A 23,284-nucleotide genomic window follows, 5' to 3' on the forward strand; every position below is an offset into this window, starting at 1 on the left:
TCTCTTGGTCCTGCTTTTAGTCACTAGGCCCCGCCTGCGGCCGGGAGCAGCGCCGCCCCACTCGGGGGCGCGGCTCCCTCCCGGAAGCGCCGCCATTGCCGGGCGGAAGCGGGAGCGCGGCGCTGCCTGTGTCGGGGGGGGGCGGGCGGCAGCCGCCGCCATGGCGTTCTCCGAGAGCCAGCTGAAGAAAATGCTCGCCAAGGTAGGAGGCGGCCGGGCGCCCCGACACGCCGTTCCATCCCCCGCCGGCAGAATATTTTAGGCCCGGCGGCAGCCACCGCTCTGCTCCATGCTGTCCGGCCGGCCGTCGGGCGGGGGTCGCGGACGCCGCCCCCACCGCGGTGGGACGCGGCCGTGAGGAGGATGCGGGCCTGGCATGCGGCGGGTGACGGGACCGGTGTTGTTCGGGGATCACCCGTGATTCGGGAAACAAAACTGGTGTGAGGTGAACAGCTGCCGGTGATTGAGGCGGTGGGAGCCGTGCGGTGGCTGTTCGCTGTTAGTCAGCTGGAAGCCGGGCCTTGTCCAGCAGCTTGAAGCCAAAATCCCTGTGGCTGGGTCGCCGAGGGGAGCCGTGGCTTTGGTCTGGGGGCGTTTGCTCTATGGACATTCAGTCGTATTGTTTGTACCGCTTACAAAATACACGCTACGGTGTGTTGGCAGCTGGAGGTCCTTTCCTGCACTGGGTCCAGTGCACGGCCCTTCTGTCATCGGCCTGAGAGAGAATGCTGAGCGCTATCGCAGCGTAAGCTAATGTGTATCTGTGTACTCACCCGGCTCCCCTAAAGGAGTGGCTCATGTGTGACATGCTGTGGGGAGGGAAGAATGTAAGTCAATGCTATGCCTTCTTTTCCCACTCCACCCCGTGCCCTTCTTAAGCCACGGATAGCATCTGGCTCATTTCAGCTCAATGAGAAGGGCAGGGAGCTTTGCACCTGATGAAAAATGAAGTTACTGTTTCACCGCTTGCCTTCATTTTTCCAAGAATGGCTGTGTGTGTTCTGTTCTGTAGAGAGAAACTCGGTGGTTCTTCCTATAGGAACCCTTCAGTGTTTGAAATAGAAAGGGCCAGGCCTTGCGCTGAGTGAGCACAACCATCAGCGTTCACCTGCTGTCTGAACCTGGACAGCTTCATCTCTCTGCTTTGTTAGCTGATAGGTAAAACGGGGAAGGTGTGTTTGCTGTCTGAGGCTTCAGGAGGTGTTGGTGAACGTGAGGACAAAAGGTCAGCATGGTGGGACAAGCAGCCACACATCAATATGGTTAAATACAGCTGTGTTCATTTATTGCCTGAAAAGCAATACTTTTATAGCAGACAGACAAGGGCATTCAAAAATCACACACGCTAATTGGAGGAAAGCTACTGCAATAACAACCCTAAAACCCCCCTTCAAAGCCACAAGCCATTCATTCTTATCCTAGAGGTGTCATTGGTTCTCATGCTGTGTATCCTGCTCCGTAGCTGCTGCTCTGTGAAGTCCTTATCTTGATCCGTAGCTGCTGCTCTGTAAAATTCTTGTATTACCACAAGGAGGAAGAAAAGTTTGAGTTGAAATGAATCAGTTGTAGTTATCTTTATAGAAGTCACCACGTTATTGCCCTTCCCAAAGAGGCTTTGACATTTCTTGTAAATCCTTGGTTACCAATGGAATGAACCCAATAAAAGATTGTCCTGTAATGATCTAATATTCCTTAGTCACGGTGCAGTGCTTTGCTCTTGGATCGTGTTGGTATTTGTTTTGTTCGCAGTGCCTGCTTGTGTTGGGCATCAAACATCACATTGCACAGGGCCCTTTGTCTTCCTCCCATGGCTGGTGGACTAGACAGCATCCCTTCCTTGAGCCACCTGATGGGGCCTTCTTTGGAAATGCATGGAGAGTGTGGGCAAAGGGCTGCACTGTAAGGTTTTAGTGGTCATTAGCAAGAAGAATGGCCACAAGGGTGAAGATCCACACCATGTGGTGAAGCAGCTCTGGCAGCCAGGAGCATCTCCTCTTGGCTGTGGATCATAGTTCTGAGGCTTCAGGTCTGTGTTGAGATGAAAGCAAAGGGGATGAAAGCAGTGTTTGTAGTATGGCCTCTTGAAACGTGTGCCTTACGTAATGCTGGTAATTAAATGCTGATAAATGCCACATCTCAGCGCTTTGCTTAAAATGTAATGTTGATTATGGCAGAATATGAATGACAAGTGATAGTTTTTGCCAAAGCACTTGATCTATGGACATTTATTTAAGAACGAAAGCGTCCTAACGCCTTGTTAAAGGTGTCTCCTTTGATTGTGTAGAAAAAATAACATCTCACTCAAAAATAAGAGTGCAGAAAGATTTCCACCTGTGACCTCCATAAACGTGGGGCATTTTGTAAAACAAAAAGCAATTTATACTGAAGCTTCAGGCTCTAAAGAATTTTTCTTCTTTTGTTCTCCAGTACAAGTACAGAGACCTCACCATACAGGAGACAAACAGCGTCATTTCTCAGTACAAGGACCTCAAACCTGTTATGGATTCATATGGTAAGGCTTCAAGCAAGTTTTTCTTATTTAATTCTCATTGTGTAAGATATATCTGGGGTAGTTTTTGTGGAGAGTGAGGAGTTAAAGCTGGAATTCAGAATTTAGAGTGATTCATTTTGATCTTTGATGTCAGTAGTTCCCTGGAACAGATGCTTATTTTCTGCAATAGACTCAGTAATACAGAGAGGTGCCAGGAGGTGTGTTGTAGTACGTTTTTCCACCTCTTTAGCTTTTATTTGGTCACTCAGAGATGTTGTATCAGTGCATGCCCTGCACATTGCCCATCTCTTACAAATTCACACTTGCTGTGATGCAAAGATGCGTCTACGGTTCTGTCTGCTTTAGAAGTACTGTGAATTAACGTGAGTTCTTCATTAAAAATGAACAATTGTGACGGCGCTTTAAAGTATACAAGTCTGAATTAAGATAGAGTGTTCGGGATTCAGAATATTAAGACAGAGGTGTTCAGGATTGAACTGTAGCAAGAAGCCCGTTCCTGTTACCTGCCTCTTCCAAAGCTGCCTTGGAAGATTTGAGCACAGAGCCAACTGTAGCTGGTTGGTGCAGTGAAGTGAGCAGTGGGAAAATTCATGTGTTACTTCAACTGTAAAGAAGGAAGCAGTTTTATTTTCAGTAAAGGTAGCTTGGCAATCATTAGTAAACCATAAACCATTTCTCAGAAATACATTATTCATAAGAAGTTACTTGACTACAGGCAGCCATTTGTACAGTGAGATGTGCAAGAGCAGAACTTCTCAAGCCTAGTTGATATACATATAGTGTATCTGTGCATATATATGTATGTGTTCACACGTGGCTTCTGAAAATGTACATTAACAGATAGATGGGCAGAGATCATCTGAGCGGAGATCAACAAAGCAAATAGGTTTGATTTCAAAATGCTGTCTTCTCCCTTTCAGTTTTTAATGACGGCTCATCTAGAGAGTTGATGAGCCTCAGTGGAACCATTCCTGTGCCTTACAGAGGTAGGCATTTATTATTAATGTAATCACAGTTACGTTGTTATCTGTTCTACAGAATTGCATGAAAAACTGTTTATATTTGTGATGCTTCAGTTACACTACTTCAGCAATCACTGTTTTTGTGAAATCTTTTACTTATCCACAGTGTAATGTTTTAGGTATATATATTTTTTTCTGTTTATTGCTATGGAACCACACTGTAGTGCGTATCACTGCTGCTCTGTGCTTGTGCAGCTCTCTAATTTCTGCTTATATTTCAGCACTCTTTTCAGTACATTATGTGTGCTTAAAGAATCTGAATATAGAAGGACAGGGCTCCTAAAATCTTTCAAATCCTCTTTCTAGGTAACATATACAATATCCCCATTTGCTTGTGGCTGCTGGACACCTACCCTTTCAACCCCCCAATCTGTTTTGTTAAACCCACTAGCTCAATGACAATAAAAACTGGGAAGCATGTTGATGCTAATGGAAAGATCTACCTTCCTTATCTGCATGAGTGGAAATACGTAAGTATAGAGAACTTCAGCTTGTTAAATTACTCTTCTAATTTTTTTTTTTTTCAAATAATTGTGCCATTTATAACAAGAAACACAGCTCTCTTTTTTCCGAGATCTTAATTCAGGTGGTTTTTTTTCCTTTGAAACAACTGTTATTTTTAATATCTTAACATTCAGAATGTTTGTTGATTTTGTCGTCTGGTTAATTGCGCCTTTAGTGATGGCCTGTCTGATTGAACAGTGTAGCACAGGCTTCCTTGCCTATTAGGGGGCTGATCTGAAGATAAAATTATTTACTGTAAGATAAACATGTTTACTGACGGTAAGCTATAAATTCTTTGAAGCATCTCTGGACTGAAATTAATCTCAGATTAAAGTGAAGTGCTGTATGACTGCTGCAGGTAGACTCTGCTGGAGCTTTGAGTATATCCATCTCTTTTATTTACTAGTAACTAAATCCACTGAGCAGTGCAGGCCTCAGACATTTTGACTAAAATGTGGGCTTTCAAAGAAGATAAAATGGGCTGTCAGGGTCATAACTGTAGAATTAGCTTAGTTCTGTCCAAAGTGATTTGGAGGAATAAATGTAATAAACATGAGTAGTAGCTCAGTGTTTGTGTAGTAAAAGTAGTAGTAAATGTGTTTGTATATGTGCATGTAGAACAGTCCCGTTTTGTTGTTATAGTCAAATATAAATTAATATAAGTTAAATGAACTGTCAGCACATGTCACTAATTCGTGGTGTGTCTATCCTTGCAGCCCCAGTCAGACCTGCTGGAACTGATACAAGTGATGATTGTGGTGTTTGCTGAGGAACCTCCAGTCTTTTCTCGGCCCACTGCTTCAGCCAGCTACCCGCCGTACCAGGCAACTGGCCCACCAACCAGTAAGTGCTCTGGGCTGCTGATTTATACAAATACTCACACTCCAGAGTGTGTTCCAAAGGCTTTCTGCCTCATCCATTGAAATACTATTCTAAGAAGGCATTCTACATTGATGGATATTCACAAGTGATCCACTTGTGCTGTACTCGAACTATTGGAAGAATATGTGTGGAGGTGGGGGCAAAACTCATGCTTGTATTGGCAAGGGAGAGCCACAAACAAATAACCAAGTGGGACCAAAGAGGGGTAACAAAATGGGACTGCTAGGGATAATTGGCTAAAGGTAAGTGCTTGGGGCTTTATGGCTTGTCTGCTGTTAGCCTACCTATAGGAAGAGCACCAGGTGATACAATGAACAAGCTGCTGAGTTTTCCAAGAACAGCAGGTGTCACTACAAGTACAGTTTTGGTGGGGACTGTGACCTGTATCGTGCTTTAAGGGAAGGATCATCAGTTGAAACATCACTGCTTTGTTCTTTTGTAGTCACTGGAGTTTAGCGCATTGGAAGCAATTTTAAAAACAGTGTTTCTGGATTTTCACATAGAATCATAGAATCACAAGGTTGGAAAGGATCCTGGGCACCATCATTAATAGCTACTGACTTCTACCAATGTCGTCTTTTCTTTCTAATTTATTTTATAGACTGTTTGACTTATTTTTAAGTTCTAGGTGCACTGCTTAAGAACTAAAAACCCTGGATCATTTGAATTGTTAGAAAATGAAAACAGCCAGGGAGATTTCTTTAACAAAAAAAAAAAAGAAAGAAAAAGGAAAAAAAAACCAAATTTGATGTAACACTTCTAAAATGACTGTTAATGAGCTATAAATAGGTGGAAAATGTAGTTTTCGTCAGCTTTCGAACAGTCAGCTTTCTAAGAAGAACAAAATTGCGAAGGCATGTCTATTGATAAAAGTTTTTTGGCAGCTCGATTTCTAAATGAAATAAATAACTGAACAACATTGGGTTGTTAACCAACTAACTGACTGTCCATCTATGCTGAAGGTACTTACTTATGCTTGTTACTTAATGAGCAGAGTAGAGAACAATGGCTCATGGGGAAGGTTATGTTATTTTTCTCAGCTCTTCCATAAAAACAGAGACACACACAACATCTTTTATGCGCCTCCTTTTTGAGTTCCCTTCCTGCAGATGCTTCTTCTCAAGCAGACATACTTACATTACATTACTTACAGACATTACTTACTATAGTCACTGCTTTTAAAAAGTAATATCTCAATAAATATTGTTCAGTATTTTGAAAAGCATAGTATCACGGCATAATGGTTCTCACTAGTGTGATCTTTGTGTGTGGTAAAATTCTGGAAAGCAGAAATACATAAAATCCTTATTTTATTTAGCTTCCTACGTGCCTGGCATGCCAGGAATATCTCCATATCCGCAAGGAAGCACTGCCAACCCAAGGTAAGAGCCACTTTGAGCACTTCTCATCACTGACATAATGAATGGTAGAATTGGGGTATGCTTTAAGGAATGAAAAAGAGAGGTTGTGCCACGTTCTTGTGGCAAAGATTTTCCTCTGAAGTGCACCTATTTAAAGTGCAGAAATAGCATGTTCTGCATGCAACGTGTTTCCTTTTACTTGAAGCAGTTCAATAGTCTCCTGTTAAATTTTTGTGTAATGTTGAAAATTGTTAGGATTGAATGTGTCGTCAGTCTGTAGTTAGAACAGTTTGGTTTGGGTACTTCTGGGCTTTAGAAGGGCAGTTTAGATGTTGAGGGGCAGCCTGTTGAGGATTTGGAATGATCTGAGTGCTTGACCAGCAAATAACAAGGGTAGGGCTTTAGTTAAAATGATATAATCTTACATTATATCAGAAATACAAGTCATGAAAGGTGTTAGTGTGAACAGGAAAAGAGGAAGTGTAATTCAGCCTGTAGTTTAACATGATATGGATAAATATTTAACGTGGTGACATGGATCAAGTTTTACTAGTAATTAAATAACTTCAGCCTGTATTTCTTTGTCAAAGCAGCTTCCCGAGCTATCCTTATCCAGCTGGTGTTCCATTCCCACCTACCACTAATGTTCCATACTACCCATCTCAGCCCCCTGTGACTACTGCTGGTGAGTAACTCGGAAAGTATTTCATCAAAGCAAAGCTACCCACTGTAATTGATACATAAAGAGCAACAGCGAGAAAAGGAATTTATTGTTCTTAAATCCAACCTTCCAAAATATTAATTTTAAATGGGGAGGATGATGTTACACAGAGAAGGTGTATTTTATGTTCTTTGCCTTGCATTTTTTTCACTCAGGAACCTGTAAAATTCCTGATTGTGTGCAGTGCACTGTGTCTGCTCTGTGAATGTGTTGAAAAACAGTGTATATAACCAACCTGAGGGTTTTTTTTCCCTTCACTGTTAAATGTTGGGTGAGTTTTGATTGTCTGTACTGCTCTTTGTTGTCTTGCTTTTTAAAAATGCTTCTGTCTTCACTCAGTTGCTTATGGGCCTTGCTTTATGTATTCATTTATGCTTTATTTTGGTTTCCAGTGCATATTTGGAAGGCCTTTTACCCGAGTCTGTCATTTGCTGCTTCTTTGCTATTGCTCCTGTCAGCAGTGAAACCAAGAGTATTGGTTCATGTTTTCCCACTCTGCTGCTCAGTCATCCAAAATGCAGTAGCGTTGTTTCTAGTCCATCTCATTTCTAGTGTGAGTCTGTGTAATGAATAAGGAACCGCTGGAAAGTATTCTCTAGTTTAGTAGGAAGGTGGTGCATAACTTTGCAATTGGACGGTCCTATTGGAACAGTTGCATGCTGAGGATGGAGACAGTTGTGTCCCTTTTCAGAATATCAGGTGTTCATAATCTCTTGCACTGTAATTTAAAAGCATGTCCACAGGTTCATAATCTCATGTATGAACTCCCACTTATTTATATATGCTCCATCCTCTTGAAGCTTCGGTGCACAATGGGAACAAAGCAAGCTCACAGATCAGCAAAGGAAGGGGGATGTTTCAGTTTTACTTTGAACAGCACTTGAGGAATTGTTGTTACAGAATTTGGAAACTACAGGAAATGATAATCCTTATATTTTGTACCTGTTCCCATCCTTGAACCAAAATGCCCAGACTTGCTTCGTTTTTTTTTAATTATAGCCAGTTTTTCAAATAGTTCTTTCTCTTTCCTCGTTCAGTTCAGTTGTGTGCCACTAATGACTTAATTCAGCTACAAGTCTGCTTCTCTAAGGTCAGTTCTGAAACCAGACTCTGCCTGGTAAAGGTTAAGGGTTTCAGTGCTCTCTGGATTTACTGGCTCTCTGCCATAAAGCCTTCCCCAGGCTGTACTAATTATGGAAGTGGCAGAAAATGCTAAGGGTTCATGCTCTTTAGGGAGATACGCAAAATCTAACTGGTGATCCCTGCGCGAAGGCCTTTTTCTTGTCTGTTGGCACTTTAATCATTAGTTGTGTTGTGACTTTTTCTTTCTGTCCTGCTTTACTGTTAAAGTGAATTTTGCATCAAATATCCAAGAGTGAGAGAGACCAGGGCAGGGGAAACAAAAGACAAGTAGAATTGATTGCTGGTTCTGGTATAATAATTGGTTGGATAAATTAAACAGAAGCTGAAATGACAGTGCTGCTGTTCTTAAAGTGAAATTGGGCCTTTTTGTTTGGGTTAGGAAGTTTTATGTTTACAATTGGCCGCCTTACAGTGTTAGTGCTGAACTATGAATGAACTATGAATGAACTCTTTGTCCCTCGTGGTTTGATTCTGACTTGAAGTTTTACTTGTCAGTGCACAAAATGCTGTTCTTTTCTCCTTATCAAAGGAAGTAGTGGTGCTAAATCTTAAGTTTGTGTCTGACAGCTTCTGCTCCTGATTCTGATCCTTGACCAAATGTTAAAAATGGTCATGCTGACTGGCAGCAGGTTGAAGTACTTAAGCCAGAACTGTACAACAGGTCAACTCTTGTGCCACTTGCATCTTCACAAGCCCATCTTTGCAGTAGTTTATTAATTCAGTCTCTTTTTTTTCTCAGTAGCAGTTTGTTTTTAAAAATCATCGAATTGCTGGTGCAGTTTGTATGTAAGAAGCAGTAACATTAGTAATTGTCAACATCTGATGCTTTCTTAATTTTAGAAGAAATTGCTGGATTAGTAAGCACAATGTACATTTTCTCATAGTATCTCTTGTCAGTTGCATAGATTTGTTTTCCCAAATATATGGCTTTATGTAAGTTTTGTGTACTGGAAAGCATATAGGAATAAAATAAAAGGCCTGGAGAAAAGAGGTGGTTTCGTGCGGTCTTGTTCAGCAGTGGAGATCCAAAAAATTCCTTGGATGTTGTAAGGATTCTCTGAAGTGTGTGGTCTTGTTGGCATTTTGTGTTCACCGCTCTTTCCAGACTGGTTTGGTATTGGAGTTGGTGCAGATGTGAGAGTTAATTGTTTGCTGGTGAATTTTCTTGCACAGGACCCAGTAGAGATGGAACTATCAGTGAAGACACCATTCGAGCTTCCCTGATTTCAGCAGTCAGTGACAAACTGAGATGGCGGATGAAAGAAGAAATGGATCGTGCTCAAGCTGAACTCAATGCCTTGAAGCGCACAGAAGAGGACCTGAAGAAAGGACACCAGAAACTGGAAGAGATGGTAACTCGCCTGGATCAAGAAGTGGTAAGCTGAGTGAAACACTGACCTATATCAGCATGAAAGAAATACCATCCAGTGTATTGCTTTTAAAGTGTGTTTCTTTCCAAATTGAGGTGTGTGTGTTTAGGCAGATGCAGGATGAAAATCCCAGCGATCCTAAGATGCGTTGTCTTGTGTCTTAGAAATGTTATTGTTAGTAGCAGAGGAACAGCGTCAGTGTTTTCCCCCGCAGATGCTAAGTGGTGTAGGAGTACTTAATTACTGTGTCAGTTTCTGGCTAATAGTGTGTGACAGTAGTGCTGGAGAACATTTCAGTGCTGTAGTGTAGACATGCTGATTTTAGTCACAGCTTCCTTCATAACTCCAGATTTTGTCCAAACAAGAGTCTTTCCTACTCGTCATGCTCAGAAATGGCTGCAGAGTTTTACATGAAGGCCTAACTTCTGCTTCCTGTGTCTGCTCCTTGTGTTACCGCTTGGGGTAAGACTTTGGGGCTGCCGACCAGTTTCTGAAACAATCAGCTTAACGTTCAAATTCTGTTTTTAAAAAAGAGAAAGTGACTATTTGCAGTTATGAATAAGCAGTAGAGAACTGGAAATACCATTGTGTCATTGTGTAAGTCTGTGATGTGACCACAGTAAATGCAGCATGTAATTGGGGAAAAGAAGGACATAGTAGATCTGCCGATGTGATAGAAAGGCAAGAATATGTGAGCTGCCTTCTGTTGTAAAACATGACTAAATCAGTTAGGGCTTCTTTATGGCTTGGAGTAGGATGTGGACAAGAATCTTTTCCAGCTTGTTAGCTGCGGCACATGGAATATATAAAGAAGCAAATTTGAAAACGAGTGCTTCTCATACGGATGCAGTTTAACTGTAGTTACTGTTGGTGGTAAAATCAGGATGTTTTGTTTGTTTCCAGTCAGTATGACTCAGTTTGTGTGATTTGCCATCAGCAGACTTGTCTGGGAGCTTACTCCAAAGCATACACCTCCAAAGAAAAGCTTTTTTTTAAGTCTTCATAGTTTTAAAGTCATCTTGACAGAAGCAGGTATTCAGCTCTTGAGAGTCAAGAAATAAACATCTTAAATGTTTTTAGGCTGAAGTTGACAAGAACATTGAACTTCTCAAAAAGAAGGATGAGGAGCTCAGTTCTGCCTTAGAGAAAATGGAAAGTCAATCAGAAAATAACGACATAGATGAAGTTATCATTCCTACAGCACCACTTTACAAGCAGATCCTGAACTTATACGCAGAGGAAAATGCAATTGAAGACACCATCTTTTATTTTGGGGAAGCACTAAGGCGTGGAGTGATAGATCTAGAAGTCTTTTTAAAGGTAGGCTTCTTGAGAAGATGTTTTTAATATGTGCTCTTTAAATGTGTGAGTACTTTTGAATTCTTCTGTGCAGCTTTTTGATGTTAATGATGTCCTCGTTGAAGAAATACAGTAAGTACATATAGGTTGAAACACAAGTCTCAGAAGAATAATATTGGGATTAGAATGGGCTAATTTAAAAGTGTTATAGACATATAGAGGTTGTTTACTGTTAGTGTCAATACACGCTTTCTTTTGGTCTGGGCTGCTGCTTTTGGAGAAACCAGGTGACTAGAGAACTCGGTCAGCTTTTCATTTGCTGTCTATTGATGCCATTCTTGCAGCAGGCAGTGGAGTGTTAGGCTCATAGAAGAAAAAGAAGAGCTGTTCTTGAGAAGTGTGTAACTTTTGTGCCTTTAGTAGAGAACTTAGATCATTTATTCCTTAAGAACTTCATAAAATGCCATAGTAATTAGTGTAGCTATTGGATCTGAAAAGATTAGTGCGCCAAAGTGTAACACCCTGAGTGGGTCCCCTGGCTAACAAGAGTTACCAGTCACATCCCTGTCTAACAGGTGAGATTCCGCCATATTACCTCAGCCTTGCTTTAAGTGTTGAGGGGACAGGCCCTGAGTAGAGACATAGTTTGTTCTTATGTAGCTTGCTAGTTTCGTTTCACTTCTACTCTGTTTCACTTCACTAAGCAGTAATGCCCTGGGAACTGTATTTGTCTTTCATTCACCTTATAATACGTATGACTTCTCTGATAGGAATGTGAGGATATGATTATTAAAATCATAAAAATATCCTATGGTGATTGTATATGGTAGCAAGTCATTGTAAGCCAAGAAAATGCCATTTAATGAACCAGCATGTTTAATGTTTCCCAAAACTGGCATCTCATTTGGGTCATGCTTTCAAAGTTTGGATTGCTATAGAGTTACCATTTTTATCAGCCAGCTGTTCTTATTTCTTTGCAGCATGTACGTCTTCTGTCTCGCAAGCAGTTCCAGCTGAGAGCATTAATGCAGAAAGCAAGGAAGACTGCTGGACTCAGTGATCTCTACTAAACTCTCAGACTTTAACTGGGAAGTTAGATTTACATGTGAAGCAGCCATTTTCTTGATCTTTCTCTTAATCAGTAGATGCCCAGAATAAGTTATTGCATCATTCAACTGTAAAATATTTTGAATCAATAATATATTTTCTTTTTGGTAAATACTAGCTTTTATTAATGCACTTTCTATTTCCTGTAATCTTTGTGCTGGTGGACTTAAGCTGAATAAAACTTGTTGCATATTTTCTTCCTCTATAGAATTATGTTGAATGCACTTTCTTTACAAACACCTGGAGCTCACGTAGTGCCAGCTTAACTGTTCTTTTGTTTTACTTACAATAGCTGGAAGATGTGCCAGTATCTCTATGGAGGATTCACTGCTGGAGTTTGTAACTAAATTTCCTTATGACAGATGAAAGCTGGAAACCTTAAAAATTCCAGGTGCTGCTGTTTGATGTAGCTGCTGCCATCCAACGATTGTTTCCCTGAAGTATGCTTAGCAGTGGTTCTCTCGACTTGCCTTGTTCTACCTTCAGGTTATGGCCATGGTGGAGCATATCATACAGTACCTTAAAAGCCTTAATGGCTTTTGTGCTTTTTCTCTAAAAAAGAATGCTAGGAAAAACAAAGCCCTCTGTTGATGCACTGCCTCCAAGGCCAGGAACACTACACACCAGAATTCCCCCCCAAGGACGACTCAGGAGGCTGAAATACGTTTCATGATTTATTTGGTGTTGGAGCTGGTACTACAGGTCATTGTCTTGTTGCATATATAAACCTTAACATGATCTTTAAATGTGCTTTGGAGACAAATTTACAACTAGTCCGATACAGTACACAAAAATAGGTTCCTCTAAAAAAAAGGTATACACAAGTTCCAAAGAAGTGTTAGGAAAAATATTTGGACCTACCAACAGTGAAATATTTAAGCTATTCAGCTGGCAGAGAGGGCTTGTCAATTAATTTGACAATCCTGTGACTGCAAGAAAATAGTCTTTGGTTTCACGTTGTGTTAGTTATTGTTCTGGGCTAATATTTAAACAAGGTGAGGAAAAGGCAGTGCTGCTTTGAATGCTGGATTGATGTCACACCACTTCACTGTACAATACTAGGTGGCTGGAGCTCTGGCTAAGAATATAAGTGTCTGAAAACAGGGAAAACCCTAGAATAGTTTCCTCATTGCCATCTTTAGGAAACGCCTTTGTTCAGATTTTAGTTTGTGTTCTAGTTGAGATACGTACACCAAAGGATTTGACCTACTTGGAAAGTGCAACATTAAGACAAACCACTAAACCGTTACACTGCAAATAGTGAATTGCTTGGACAAGTTTAAAACTGTAGTTCTTTCTGAATTCCCCAGAGTGTATCTGCACTCTTCTTTATTTTCTCCTCTTCATCAGGTTTCAGGATCATCTTCACTACATCAGTGATGCCGCTGCTGCCCAGTACACAAGGAACACTTAGGAAGACTTCTTCTTTTATTCCATGCATGCCCTGAAAAGTAGGTAAGGAGAGTTAGGCTAGGATTTGTGCATATCTGTTTAATAGAATATTCCAATGTGGAAAATTCAAGTAAGCTTAGTAGAAATCAGAATGTTGTAACTGTTCCTCAGAATTCTGAAGGTTTTAGTTCTCAGTTAAAACAGAGAAAAGTTGGCAGAAAGGAGTTCCTTACCTTAACAGCTGTAGAGACTGGGTGCACCCTTCTTAAGTTCTTCATAATAGTTTCAGCTAGATCCGCCACAGAAAGGCCAATCGCCCATGATGTGTACCCCTTCAGTTTGATGACCTCATAGGCACTGCAGAGTGAAAGTTACTCGTAAAGAAAACAAGTAGCAGCAATGGAACTAGATGAAATCTGTAGGAAAGGCTTTTGATACCTTACACAATTCGGAGACAGTGGAAACTTGACTAATAGCTGACAGGACTGAAACGCACCGTTTGCATTTCACACCATGCCCCTTGCTAACATGAGAAACTTGGAAGTTAAAACATTTTCTTTACTTAAAAAAATCTTGCTAACTATGAAAAAAACAAGTCCACTAAATTTATGTTAGTCTTTATAACACTGAAATTGTATTGTTTCTTCATTTTGGGCCACTTTCTGAATGAGAAATCAAGAATGCATTCAGAGATGTTTTAGTTCTCCATCATATGTTCTTATGTTGCAAAAAAAGAGTGGTACTACCTGTCCACCACCTGCTTGTGAACCTCCTTCCAGTGCTCCTTGTCTGCATCAGTTCCCATGTCTGGATGGAGAGCCTTGAGGGAGACACCAGCAACATTCACTCCGCTCCAGACAGGCACTGAGTTGTAAAGAGATTAAATTACGTCAAAGTAAAGAATCTCCCCCAACCAAAAAGACAACAGTTTAATTCTCAAGTTAGCAGTTAAAGTAGGAACTACCTGGATTAGTTTGTGACACATCAGAGATTTTGACTTGATTTCAGAAACAGTATGAAATATGAGACCCATTTAAGTTATAGGGTAAGGACCCTACAACTCATGAATGCCTTTCTTGATACATGTTGCAGGGATTGAATGCACCTTTAACAAACACAAAACACCAAAGCAACATCAACTAATAATAGCACTAACTCCATCCTTTGCAACAGTTCCCCATAATAAAAATGGATTCCAGATGCACTCTATTGGGTGTCAGGAAGCAGACAGTGCTGCTCTGCTGTTACTAGGGAAGTACAGACTACATAAGAGTACTGTTCTTTCTCTTGTCTTCATTTGGACTAGACTCCAGACTTCCATTCTTAAATAAGGTTCTTGAAGTAATCAAATGATGCCAGTGAAGACAACTGAATGGCTCCCACTAGATACAGCGCAGATCTCTGGGAGTCTCTTTCAGAGATCTTCACCCTCTTGCTTCCTCAGTTTGCTTTTTAGTTATGGGAACAACTTAGCCTAGACATTTTTAGTCTCCTTAGGTTACAGTAATGACCTTTTCTAAACAGAGTAACCCAGGTCAAATATAGATCATCTAGGGTTACTCTCTTGCTGCAGAAGACTTAAAGTAGGACTTGCATTCTTCAGTTCCTGCTGTTAGTTAAGTTTCTGAGCAGCATTCCGGTGTAGCCCCTGCAGATTATGCTTCTTGCAAAAGAAGGTTTGAGAAACTGTGTAACAGCCAGATTTTGCCCTTACCACTGGAGTCTCCGTGCTCTCCAACAATCCACCCGTGGCAGCTCAGAGGATGGATGCCCAGCCTTTCTCCCATGAGGTGGCGGAAACGGGCCGAGTCCAGATTGCAGCCACTACCAATAACACGGTGTTTAGGAAAGCCACTGATCTTCCAGGCCACATAGGTCAAAATATCCACTGTAAGTAGAACAGGGAGGATAAGTGCCAGTCACCAGCAGTCTGATACCTGGGGGTAGTATCTTCTGTTAATCTGTAGGGATTTTATCTGCATGCCCATTAGGTGACACAGAAAATGAAGTAATGCTCATCACCAGGCCTAGCAGTGGGTTAACACGAGGGCTGTTTTAAATGCAAAATTAAGAGGCTATTTGATGCTATGCATATAATTACCAGTGCTCCTTACTGTGTCCTGTGCTAAACTGGCAGCCAAAAAAGTTGAAAGGACCCTGATTTATTTGTCAAAGAATCAATTTGCTGAGTTTGGAAAGGAAAGATAACACTTCTTGCTACGTGCTCAGCTGGCACAACTACTTTGTTAAAACCTGTGCTTGGTTATATTGATACACTGACACCACTGTACTGAATTAAATGCTATCCTAAGCTAAATCTCTTGCCAAGGCAACACAAGACAAACCTGGGTTTGAGACGATCAGCAGCTTGCAGTCAGGACTGTACTTCACAACATTGGGAATGATGAATTTGAAGATATTGACATTGCGTTGGACCAAGTTAAGACGGCTTTCTCCTTCTTGCTGACGGGCACCAGCAGTGACAATGACCAGTTTGGAGTGTGCAGTCACGCTGTAATCTGAAGAAAAAAGGCTCTGTGTCAAACGTGACCTCTTTCTATCTATGGTTCAGGAGTCCAGGTGCTTTTAGCATTGATATCTAAAACTCTCAAGTTTGAGTGTTGTTATTCTAGTCTTCGCTTCTGCAGAAAGTTCAACAACAACTTTGAAGGCTGCTTATTGCAGCAACTGACAACCTTAAAAGCATGGTCAAGTCTTAGTTTAACTTGACCAACAGTATTTCATACTTCTCAGCCATCGGTGAGCATAAGGGGTAGCTGTAGGGCTGGCCTGCAGTGCAACAGTTGCACAGAAGGAGAAGGTGCTGCTCTCAAAATCTACTACCAGTGGATGCCAGAGCTACATATTTACTAGGGTGTGAGATGGCTGTTACTTGCCCTAGTCAAGTTATCATTAAGCTTCAATCCATCCAGCATTTATAGCTGACAGATAACCAGTAAAGCACTCAGAAGCCTGTGAAACAAAATTCTTAGAGCTCCATGAGTACTTAAGAAATTTATTTTTTCTGTACTGAAAGAACTTGTTGGACCAGCCTTAAAAAGATGCGTGAAACTGTGTCAGCTGAGTACTGTTCCTGTAGGAACAGAAATGAAGTAGCATCACTCATGATGACAATGACAGGACAAGTGCTGGACGTGGATGGCCAGTTTGATGTCATTATCAACTAGAAATAGGTGACTCCACCAGAGCCAACTACTTGCCTTTGCCAGATGTAATCTTTGGTGTTTTGAGGAAGAGGCTGCCATGCTGGAGATCAAGCATTTCTCCTTTCAGCTTATCCTCCACAACATCAACAAGGGTAAGTTCATCTGCCAAGTCCTGTGTGAGACCAGCATTAAAGAGTTAAGTTTGTTACAAATTGAGTTATTTACTCAGAGAAAACTGTGAAGTTTCAGTTCTTTTATAAGTAGTGATCCATTTATGCAATTGAATTCATCAACATCGCTTAATTTCCTCCCAAACCAGGTATTTAAATTAGTCTCCTGGGATATCCACTTGAATTAGTTGTATACTTTTCCTATCTACATTCTGTGTCAAATAGTTGGACAATTTAGCGGGACAGTGAGGAAGAATAGCTTAAGAGTTGTTCATAAGCAACCTACTTTGCAGTTAAGTACAACAAGCCTGGTTTTGCCACAGTATTTTCTATATAATAACGCAATGCAGAAGACAATTCAGACTGCCTTGGGCCACTTTTTCCAATTCACACTGCAAAGAACTATTCCATTACTCGCTTTTCCCAGCTTCAGACAAAATGACTCCTCAGTTCTTACTCTTTCTGCATGCCTAGAATGTTAGATGGCTCCTGCTTAGAAGGGCATCTGGAAGTTAGCCAGTGATAAGTACGGCTCCTGAGTCAGAGCATATTGTGTCTGATACTGGGGAAAACATGGTTTAGAAGAACTACGAGTCATTGACAGGAAATAGCTGGAATTTGCCGCTTCTTTTTAGGCTCAAGAAAAGGAATTTACAACCAAAAGGTCATCATATATGCTAGCTCAATTAGTCTAGTAAGGGAGATTACTTCTCATCCCACTCTTTTAGGTTTCAGGCAGTCTGAACTGTGTTGCTTCATCCCTAGTTTGACACTTACCTTCATCAGGATGCTGATGGCACAAGCCATTCCAACTGCACCCACACCAACCACGCTGATCTTATTGTGGGCATGAGCGTGCTCCTCTTTGTGGACATTGTGGATGAGATGATCCTTGAGAGACATGGTGCACAGCTGAAAGAAAAGCAGCGCATTATTTCTGCGGGCTTTGGAGCTTCCTGACACTGGAATATTCACAACAAGCAGATGGTAAAATAAGATGGTAAAAGATAGGAAGAAAATGTGTCTAAATTACACGCCTAAGGTGCCTGCCAGTAAGACCACATGGCTGAAAACTGAATTGCTGTTGCCAATCCACTGTTTAAGATCATCCCCACAAACACAGCCTAAAAATATTGATTATAAAGCTGGATGGCACTCGGGCAACGTTAGCAGAACGCTCCAAGCGATCATCCATGTTACGTGTAGGTAAAGGAAGCCATTTTAGTGCTCCTACAGCCAGCACAGCCTACCAACCTCCAGTCCGCTGCCCTGAAAAACCGGTACTCTACGTCTCCAGTCTTTTTGGAGCTGAAGTTACGCAATGCCTTCACGAGGCCTTCTTAGAAACGCTGTGCTCCTCAAAGCCTACTTTATGGGTTTGTTTCCAAGCAAAACCCGCATCCTGCACTCAGGCACCTCACTCCTTATACCTCTGAAACACAATACTACGGAGCGCAGCTATCGGCTCTCTCAGCCACAGTTTTACTTATTATCGTCTCTTTTTTTGAGCCATCTCCGCGGTGGCCGTGCAGTAAGCCGTGCAGTAAGCCGTGCTGTGAGCTCCACGTGCCTATCGCCCCGCTCCCATCAGGGGCAGCCAGGAGGGGCAGCTCAGGTGCGCGCGGCGGTGCTGCCGCTGCCCGAGTCCTCGCGCTGGAGCCGGCGCTCAGTGCTCCTCCCTGGGGCGCCCCGCTCCCTCACCTCTCCCCGTCAGCGAACGCCCCGGCCGGCACCTACCCGGCGTCTTCCTCCTCTAGTGCGGCGGCGGTGGTGGCGGGGCGGGCGAGGCGGCCTCCGCCTTAAGTAAGGGCCGGGCGGCTGACGTGAGGCGGGCGGGACGCGGCGGTGGAGACGTGCCCGGCGACACGTCGGGGCGGATGGGCGGCGGGGGGGTGAGATGAGCGGGGCGGGCGGCTGGAGGAGCTGCGGGATGTAACGGTCACTGGGCGAGGACGGAGCGCTGCTGCCATCGCTGCTGCCATCACTGCGCTGCCCTCCGTGTGGGCTGTGCCGGAATATGGCACGGGGTTGTCTCACACAACTGCTTTCGGCAAACCAGTGTCATTTCTGTGTCCGTTACCGTGTATAAGGCTCATCTGCACGGCTCTGCTTTGCAAGTGAAGGAACTTGCTGCTGTGGCACCTCACTGACATCCCAGCGGCCGTTCTGTTCTGCCACGGCGACCTGATGGGGATGGCGCCTCGTTTCTTTGAGAGTCTGTCATGGTTTTGTGTTGTTGCTGGACAGAGTCCATTTGTTAAACCAAACAAGAAATACAGCTGAGGAAACGTGTGAAAAGGCTTGAAAAATAGAATAAGGAGAGATGTACATCAGTCTCAAGCCAGAAATAGACACTTTTGGTTCTCATGGTAAGGACCAGTCCTTCCACCAATGGACGTATTGGTTGCAAAAACCAGAAGTGCTCCGTGCCTTGCTGGTGCTGGAGGAGCAAATGATTCTTGTGGTGTGTGGTGTGGGGCAGAGAGGCTGTAGGAGCTGTGGGACAGAGGGGAAGGTGCCGGTGCTCGATGAATGCAGAACAAAAGGCAACCGCAGAATGTAGTTCTGCCATTCCGCATTACATGGGGTTCGCTGAGCACCTTGTTCTGTCAGCAGTCTCAAGGGCAGATTAGGAAGTTTAGTTCTGCATCCCAGGAATTTATATTTATGCTGTGTGTGCACGGGAGTGAGCAGCTCATCATCCAGGTTGGGTTCTAAACACCAGCATCTACACAACACTGTGAGTGTCAGCCTCTGGCAGGATAGGAAATGAACATTTGATAGAAAAACATCAACAAATATTTTCTCTCAATAAAAAATTTGGCTTCCGAAGATTTAGAATGTAAGATAAGAAGCTTCTAAGACAAGGCTGGCGCATTAAGTATGTAACTAACATAGAGCAAATGGTAATTTGCTACTGTCACAGCAAAACCAAAGTTTTTAAGATAAAAACGTTGGTATAGTAGGATTGTTCTAATACTGTGGCTCAGGCAAATAAAACTGGATGTGGTCTTGGGCTATAGTCTAGTAAAATCTTCACTTGCTCATGTTTGAGCTGCTTGTTACTGAGAACAGAACTGAGACCAAATCTCCATTATTTATAACATAAGGTAACTTACAGCATCGGGATCCTCTTAGCTGTGCAGTGCCTATTCAAATACCAGAGGGCCTGCCTTTAGTACAGTAGGCCAGAGCAAGCTGACGAGGATGTCTCAGCACCATCATGGCCCCAATATGTCTTCAGTGATGGTCAGCAGATCAGTAGCCTTGTTTTGTTAAAAATGAGTTACAGGTTTTAACAGCGTTAACTGATGTTAACTAACCTGGCTTACAAAAAAATGAGAAAGATGTGAGTGCCAAATTTTTCTTTTTATGTGTCCTTTGTGATCTTAGGAGCAGCAGTAGAAGCTCAGGAGGTGAGCAGTCATCTGGCATGATTGACATTGATTTTCTGCTTCAGAAAGCTTCTAACAGAGAAGACTATAACAAAAAAAAACAACAGAATGAGGTGAGCAAATGAAGGGCTTTGTTCTTGCATGTGGAAGATGGAAGCAAGCTTTGTTGTAATTTCTTTTAAGTGATTGACTTTGACTGTAGGAATGGGGCCTATTTTCCTCACTTGTATACACAAGGAATTTTATCCTTCCTGTTATTTTCCCACTGCTGCCTTCCATTGCAGTAGTGGGAAGTGCTGAAGCAACAGTGGTAGAAATGTTTGAAATGTGACAAAGTCTCTCTAGGGAAGATGTTCCCTTCCTCAGCCTGCTTGCCCTCTTTTCCATATTAACTTTCGTAGGCTAAATGTGAACAATAAAGCAATAGAAGCTTCTGAATAAGGAAACATTTCTGTTTTTTTCTCTTGGGCTTACAAGCAGAGCATTTCCACTGAACTCAGATGGTGTTTGGTCGAGCATTGGTGCTGCTATGCAACAGGTTCTACACAGTGATGTTTATCTTCTGCTCCTCTCACATTTTCTCAGGTCCTTGCTCCTGAAAGACTAAGTCCAATCTGATGGTGCTGCAGGGATGGACAATGATGCCAATCTGCAACATGAACATACATGCAGTGTGAGTCAAAGCTCATACTGGAGGTTGGCATTAATCCACTATTGGTGCTGACCAGCCCTGGAGAGGTCAGTGAAATATTGCTGTTCTGTATGAGGTCTAACTTGCTCCTAAAAATCAGCAGTGTTATTCCCAGCATGATTGGTCCTACTTTTGCTCTGACTCTGAGAGCTTTGCTTTCATAACATGTCAGCATGTGAAGGAATGAACCTGGCACTGGACATAGCTATGTCATTCCAGTCTTGTCTCTCCCTTTAATTGATGCTGAGACCTGAACAGATTCCTGGACAGAATCATCCATTTTTATGGCTTAGTTTCTTCTTTATAAAATGGGAAGAGTCTTCATCTGCTGGATGGTGGTACTGTAGGACTTTGTTAATTATAAAACAGCATTTTAAAGTAAAATGAAAACAATGGATGTTCTTTACCCAAGGCCCCCAGCACTAAGTGCCTTGATCAGAAGATCGGCATCCTCAAAAGACTGGCTATAAGAGTCAACACAGGAAAGCTCCCAGAGCCAGAACTCCTCTAACTTTTAGATTCTTCTAAGAGTAAAATACAGAAAATTAGTTCATGCTCCACAGTTATATGGTGACAAAGAATGAAAGATAGTAATTGCAAATATCCCAAAGGTTATTTACAAAGAAAACTCACCCAATGGAAGCCTTTGGTCTGCAGGGAACCACCAAGATAATCTCCACCAAGAAGCAATCTCCAAGAGATGCTGCCATAGTGGTGGTCAGCCCCTAAATGAGGTCTAGAGGAGGTGGAGTCAAGCTCCACCCCTTCCAGGAGCACAGCTACATTACTCTCACCTGTGCTCCCACAGCTGACCTGACACTTGCCTCAGCTGATTAATCAGAGGTTCAAGCTGTGATTACTAATTTCCCATACAACAGTGTTCCTATTGTGTGTTTTTCAAACTTTGACAGCATAGCCACATCAAACCATTTGAACTGTCTTAAGAAAACTAAAAGCTAAAGGATGAGTTTCACTTTGGCTTGCACTAACAGGTATCACTACACATAATTGATTAGCCACAGTCTTAACACCACTGGACCCCTCTTCCCATGTTTCCATGCACCCATGTTACAGTAAGGGCACTGCTATTGCAGAGATCTCCTGCTTTTGCTTCTCTCTCTTCCTTTGCACTGTCATTGTGGCAAGTGGGTGGGGTGAGGGGATGTGCTGGCTGATGCAATTCTCATTTCCGGGTGCTTTTTACATCTATATTTCCACAGCTTACTATTTCTGAGTGTGCACTAGGGCAAAATATATTGAGATCTGTGTCATTGTCATTTTCTGAAGGACTTATTTCCCCAGTGTCCTTTTATTAGACTTGTTTTGTTTTGTTTTGTTTTTAATTGCAATCTGCTTTCTCGCTGACATGTTTCAATACTCAGGACTTCCATGTTACATCAGCTTTTCTTTCCACCCAAAAAGGCTGGTTATGTTTGCAAGCACAAGAGCAATGGATTACGCATTCCATATAAAGCTAAAGAAAACGTTTTTTCTTGTGGCAGCTTCCCAAACTGTCACTGGACAAAACAGAACACACGACTGTCTTGCTCTCATGGAAGCATGAGTCACTGTGCAGAATTCTTCAAGCCAAACCCATCCTTTTACATAACTGAATATTTACTCATTTACTGAGGAACTGCAGGAAATGGGATGCTCAGATAGATCACATGGTCAGATAGTGAGGGCAGCCTGGTGGGTAGAATCACTATTCAGTCTTTGCCTCACAAAATCACAAAGATGTCTGAGCTGGTTCAGCTCCTGCCTTCTACTGATAGTCAAAAGAGCACAACCATTAATGCATCCTCGCTGCTACCTTCTAAACTGGCAGTAGCAGAACTCTTTCTGTTTCTCATGCTGTTTTTGAGTGCCTGGCAGGTTGCAGTAAGTGGAGACTTTCTATAAATTACAGTAAGAAGCCAGTAAGGGTTATGAGAGGAGGGCTGCAGACTGCTGCCACTGCAGCTTGCCAATTCCAGAGGGCAGGCAGGTTCAGCAGCAAAAGGTCAGAGGCACGTCCCTATATTCCATCTGGAGCAGAGGCCTCCTTGTCCTTATTTTAATATTCATATTCATTCTGCAGCTGTCAGTTTTGATTTTCCCAGGATTCCTTCTCAGTACATCCCATGCCAGCATGATGGCTCGCTCAGGGTAAAGAACAGTGGAGTCCTGCAATGGCAGCCTTTTTTTTTTTTACTGGTTCTTGCCGTTTGGGACACTATAAAACAAAATGCCAAGTTACGCTGTTGGAAACTTGGCATCTGGCAGTTGAGAAGATACTGGGCTATACAACCACTGTAGAGAACTGAGAGTCTGTCTGAACATTACACACATACAGGCATGGTGGAGAGACTTGCTGCCCTGTCAGCTCTCCAGAACCTGCACAAGCAAAATGTGAACTCATCCCTTTCCTTCTTTAATCTGTTTAGGAGACAGTAGCATTGTAGTCAGGACTCTTCTGCAGCATAAAGTTGGATGGTCAAGGAAGTCCTAGACAACAAAAATGGTTTGTTCCATGTTTTCATGAGGGGCATGAGGACACGTCTCCTCA

At 42.4% G+C, this 23,284-nt stretch overlaps 2 protein-coding genes and 1 long non-coding RNA gene across 6 annotated transcripts in view; 2 read left to right on the plus strand and 1 right to left on the minus strand.

Moving 5' to 3' along the window:
- The first annotated feature begins 66 nt into the window (after positions 1 to 66).
- TSG101 (tumor susceptibility 101) lies at positions 67 to 12,126 on the plus strand. 2 transcript variants are annotated; one of them, XM_015864178.1, is made up of 10 exons: positions 67 to 202; positions 2,428 to 2,512; positions 3,433 to 3,498; positions 3,841 to 4,004; positions 4,755 to 4,881; positions 6,239 to 6,302; positions 6,872 to 6,966; positions 9,319 to 9,521; positions 10,596 to 10,835; positions 11,795 to 12,126. In XM_015864178.1, exons 1-10 carry the CDS (start codon positions 161 to 163, stop codon positions 11,882 to 11,884), a joined length of 1,176 nt encoding a protein of 391 aa, XP_015719664.1. In that variant the 5' UTR covers positions 67 to 160; the 3' UTR covers positions 11,885 to 12,126. The 2 variants fall into 2 exon arrangements, with proteins under 2 accessions (XP_015719664.1, XP_015719665.1); XM_015864179.1 differs by having other exon boundaries at positions 6,875 to 6,966.
- A 456-nt stretch (positions 12,127 to 12,582) lies between these two features.
- On the minus strand, positions 12,583 to 18,522 carry LOC107314688 (L-lactate dehydrogenase A chain). 2 transcript variants are annotated; one of them, XM_015864180.1, is made up of 8 exons: positions 18,388 to 18,522; positions 17,428 to 17,562; positions 16,535 to 16,652; positions 15,659 to 15,832; positions 15,028 to 15,201; positions 14,060 to 14,177; positions 13,547 to 13,670; positions 12,583 to 13,365 (listed from the first exon to the last, which is right to left on the minus strand). In XM_015864180.1, exons 2-8 carry the CDS (start codon positions 17,551 to 17,553, stop codon positions 13,201 to 13,203), a joined length of 999 nt encoding a protein of 332 aa, XP_015719666.1. In that variant the 5' UTR covers positions 17,554 to 17,562; positions 18,388 to 18,522; the 3' UTR covers positions 12,583 to 13,200. The 2 variants fall into 2 exon arrangements, with proteins under 2 accessions (XP_015719666.1, XP_015719667.1); XM_015864181.2 differs by having other exon boundaries at positions 18,352 to 18,468.
- Positions 18,523 to 18,568: 46 nt separating this feature from the next.
- Positions 18,569 to 23,284, plus strand: part of LOC107314690 — a 39,853-nt gene continuing 35,137 nt past the window's right edge. Inside the window, exons 1-3 of one of the 2 annotated variants that reach the window (XR_001555583.2) lie at positions 18,569 to 19,019; positions 20,044 to 20,158; positions 20,631 to 20,783. This is a non-coding gene — a long non-coding RNA (uncharacterized LOC107314690). Of the gene's footprint in view, positions 19,020 to 19,951; positions 20,159 to 20,630; positions 20,784 to 23,284 lie in introns of those variants that run through there. The other variant, XR_001555582.2, reaches the window with a different exon arrangement.

This window comes from Coturnix japonica, chromosome 5 (assembly GCF_001577835.2).
Source record: "Coturnix japonica isolate 7356 chromosome 5, Coturnix japonica 2.1, whole genome shotgun sequence".
Classification (NCBI taxonomy): Eukaryota; Metazoa; Chordata; class Aves; order Galliformes; family Phasianidae; genus Coturnix; species Coturnix japonica.

Excerpts from the sequence above, each read along its gene's own strand:
- TSG101 (XM_015864178.1), top strand. The coding sequence starts at position 161 with ATGGCGTTCTCCGAGAGCCAGCTGAAGAAAATGCTCGCCAAG. Across the intron at positions 3,499-3,840 it reads CATTCCTGTGCCTTACAGAG|GTAACATATACAATATCCCC; the intron begins GTAGGCATTTAT and ends TCCTCTTTCTAG. Across the intron at positions 10,836-11,794 it reads ATCTAGAAGTCTTTTTAAAG|CATGTACGTCTTCTGTCTCG; the intron begins GTAGGCTTCTTG and ends ATTTCTTTGCAG.
- LOC107314688 (XM_015864180.1), bottom strand. The coding sequence starts at position 17,553 with ATGTCTCTCAAGGATCATCTCATCCACAATGTCCACAAAGAGGAGCAC. Across the intron at positions 15,202-15,658 it reads GCTGATCGTCTCAAACCCAG|TGGATATTTTGACCTATGTG; the intron begins GTTTGTCTTGTG and ends TTCTACTTACAG. Across the intron at positions 13,366-13,546 it reads CAGTCTCTACAGCTGTTAAG|GGCATGCATGGAATAAAAGA; the intron begins GTAAGGAACTCC and ends CCTACTTTTCAG.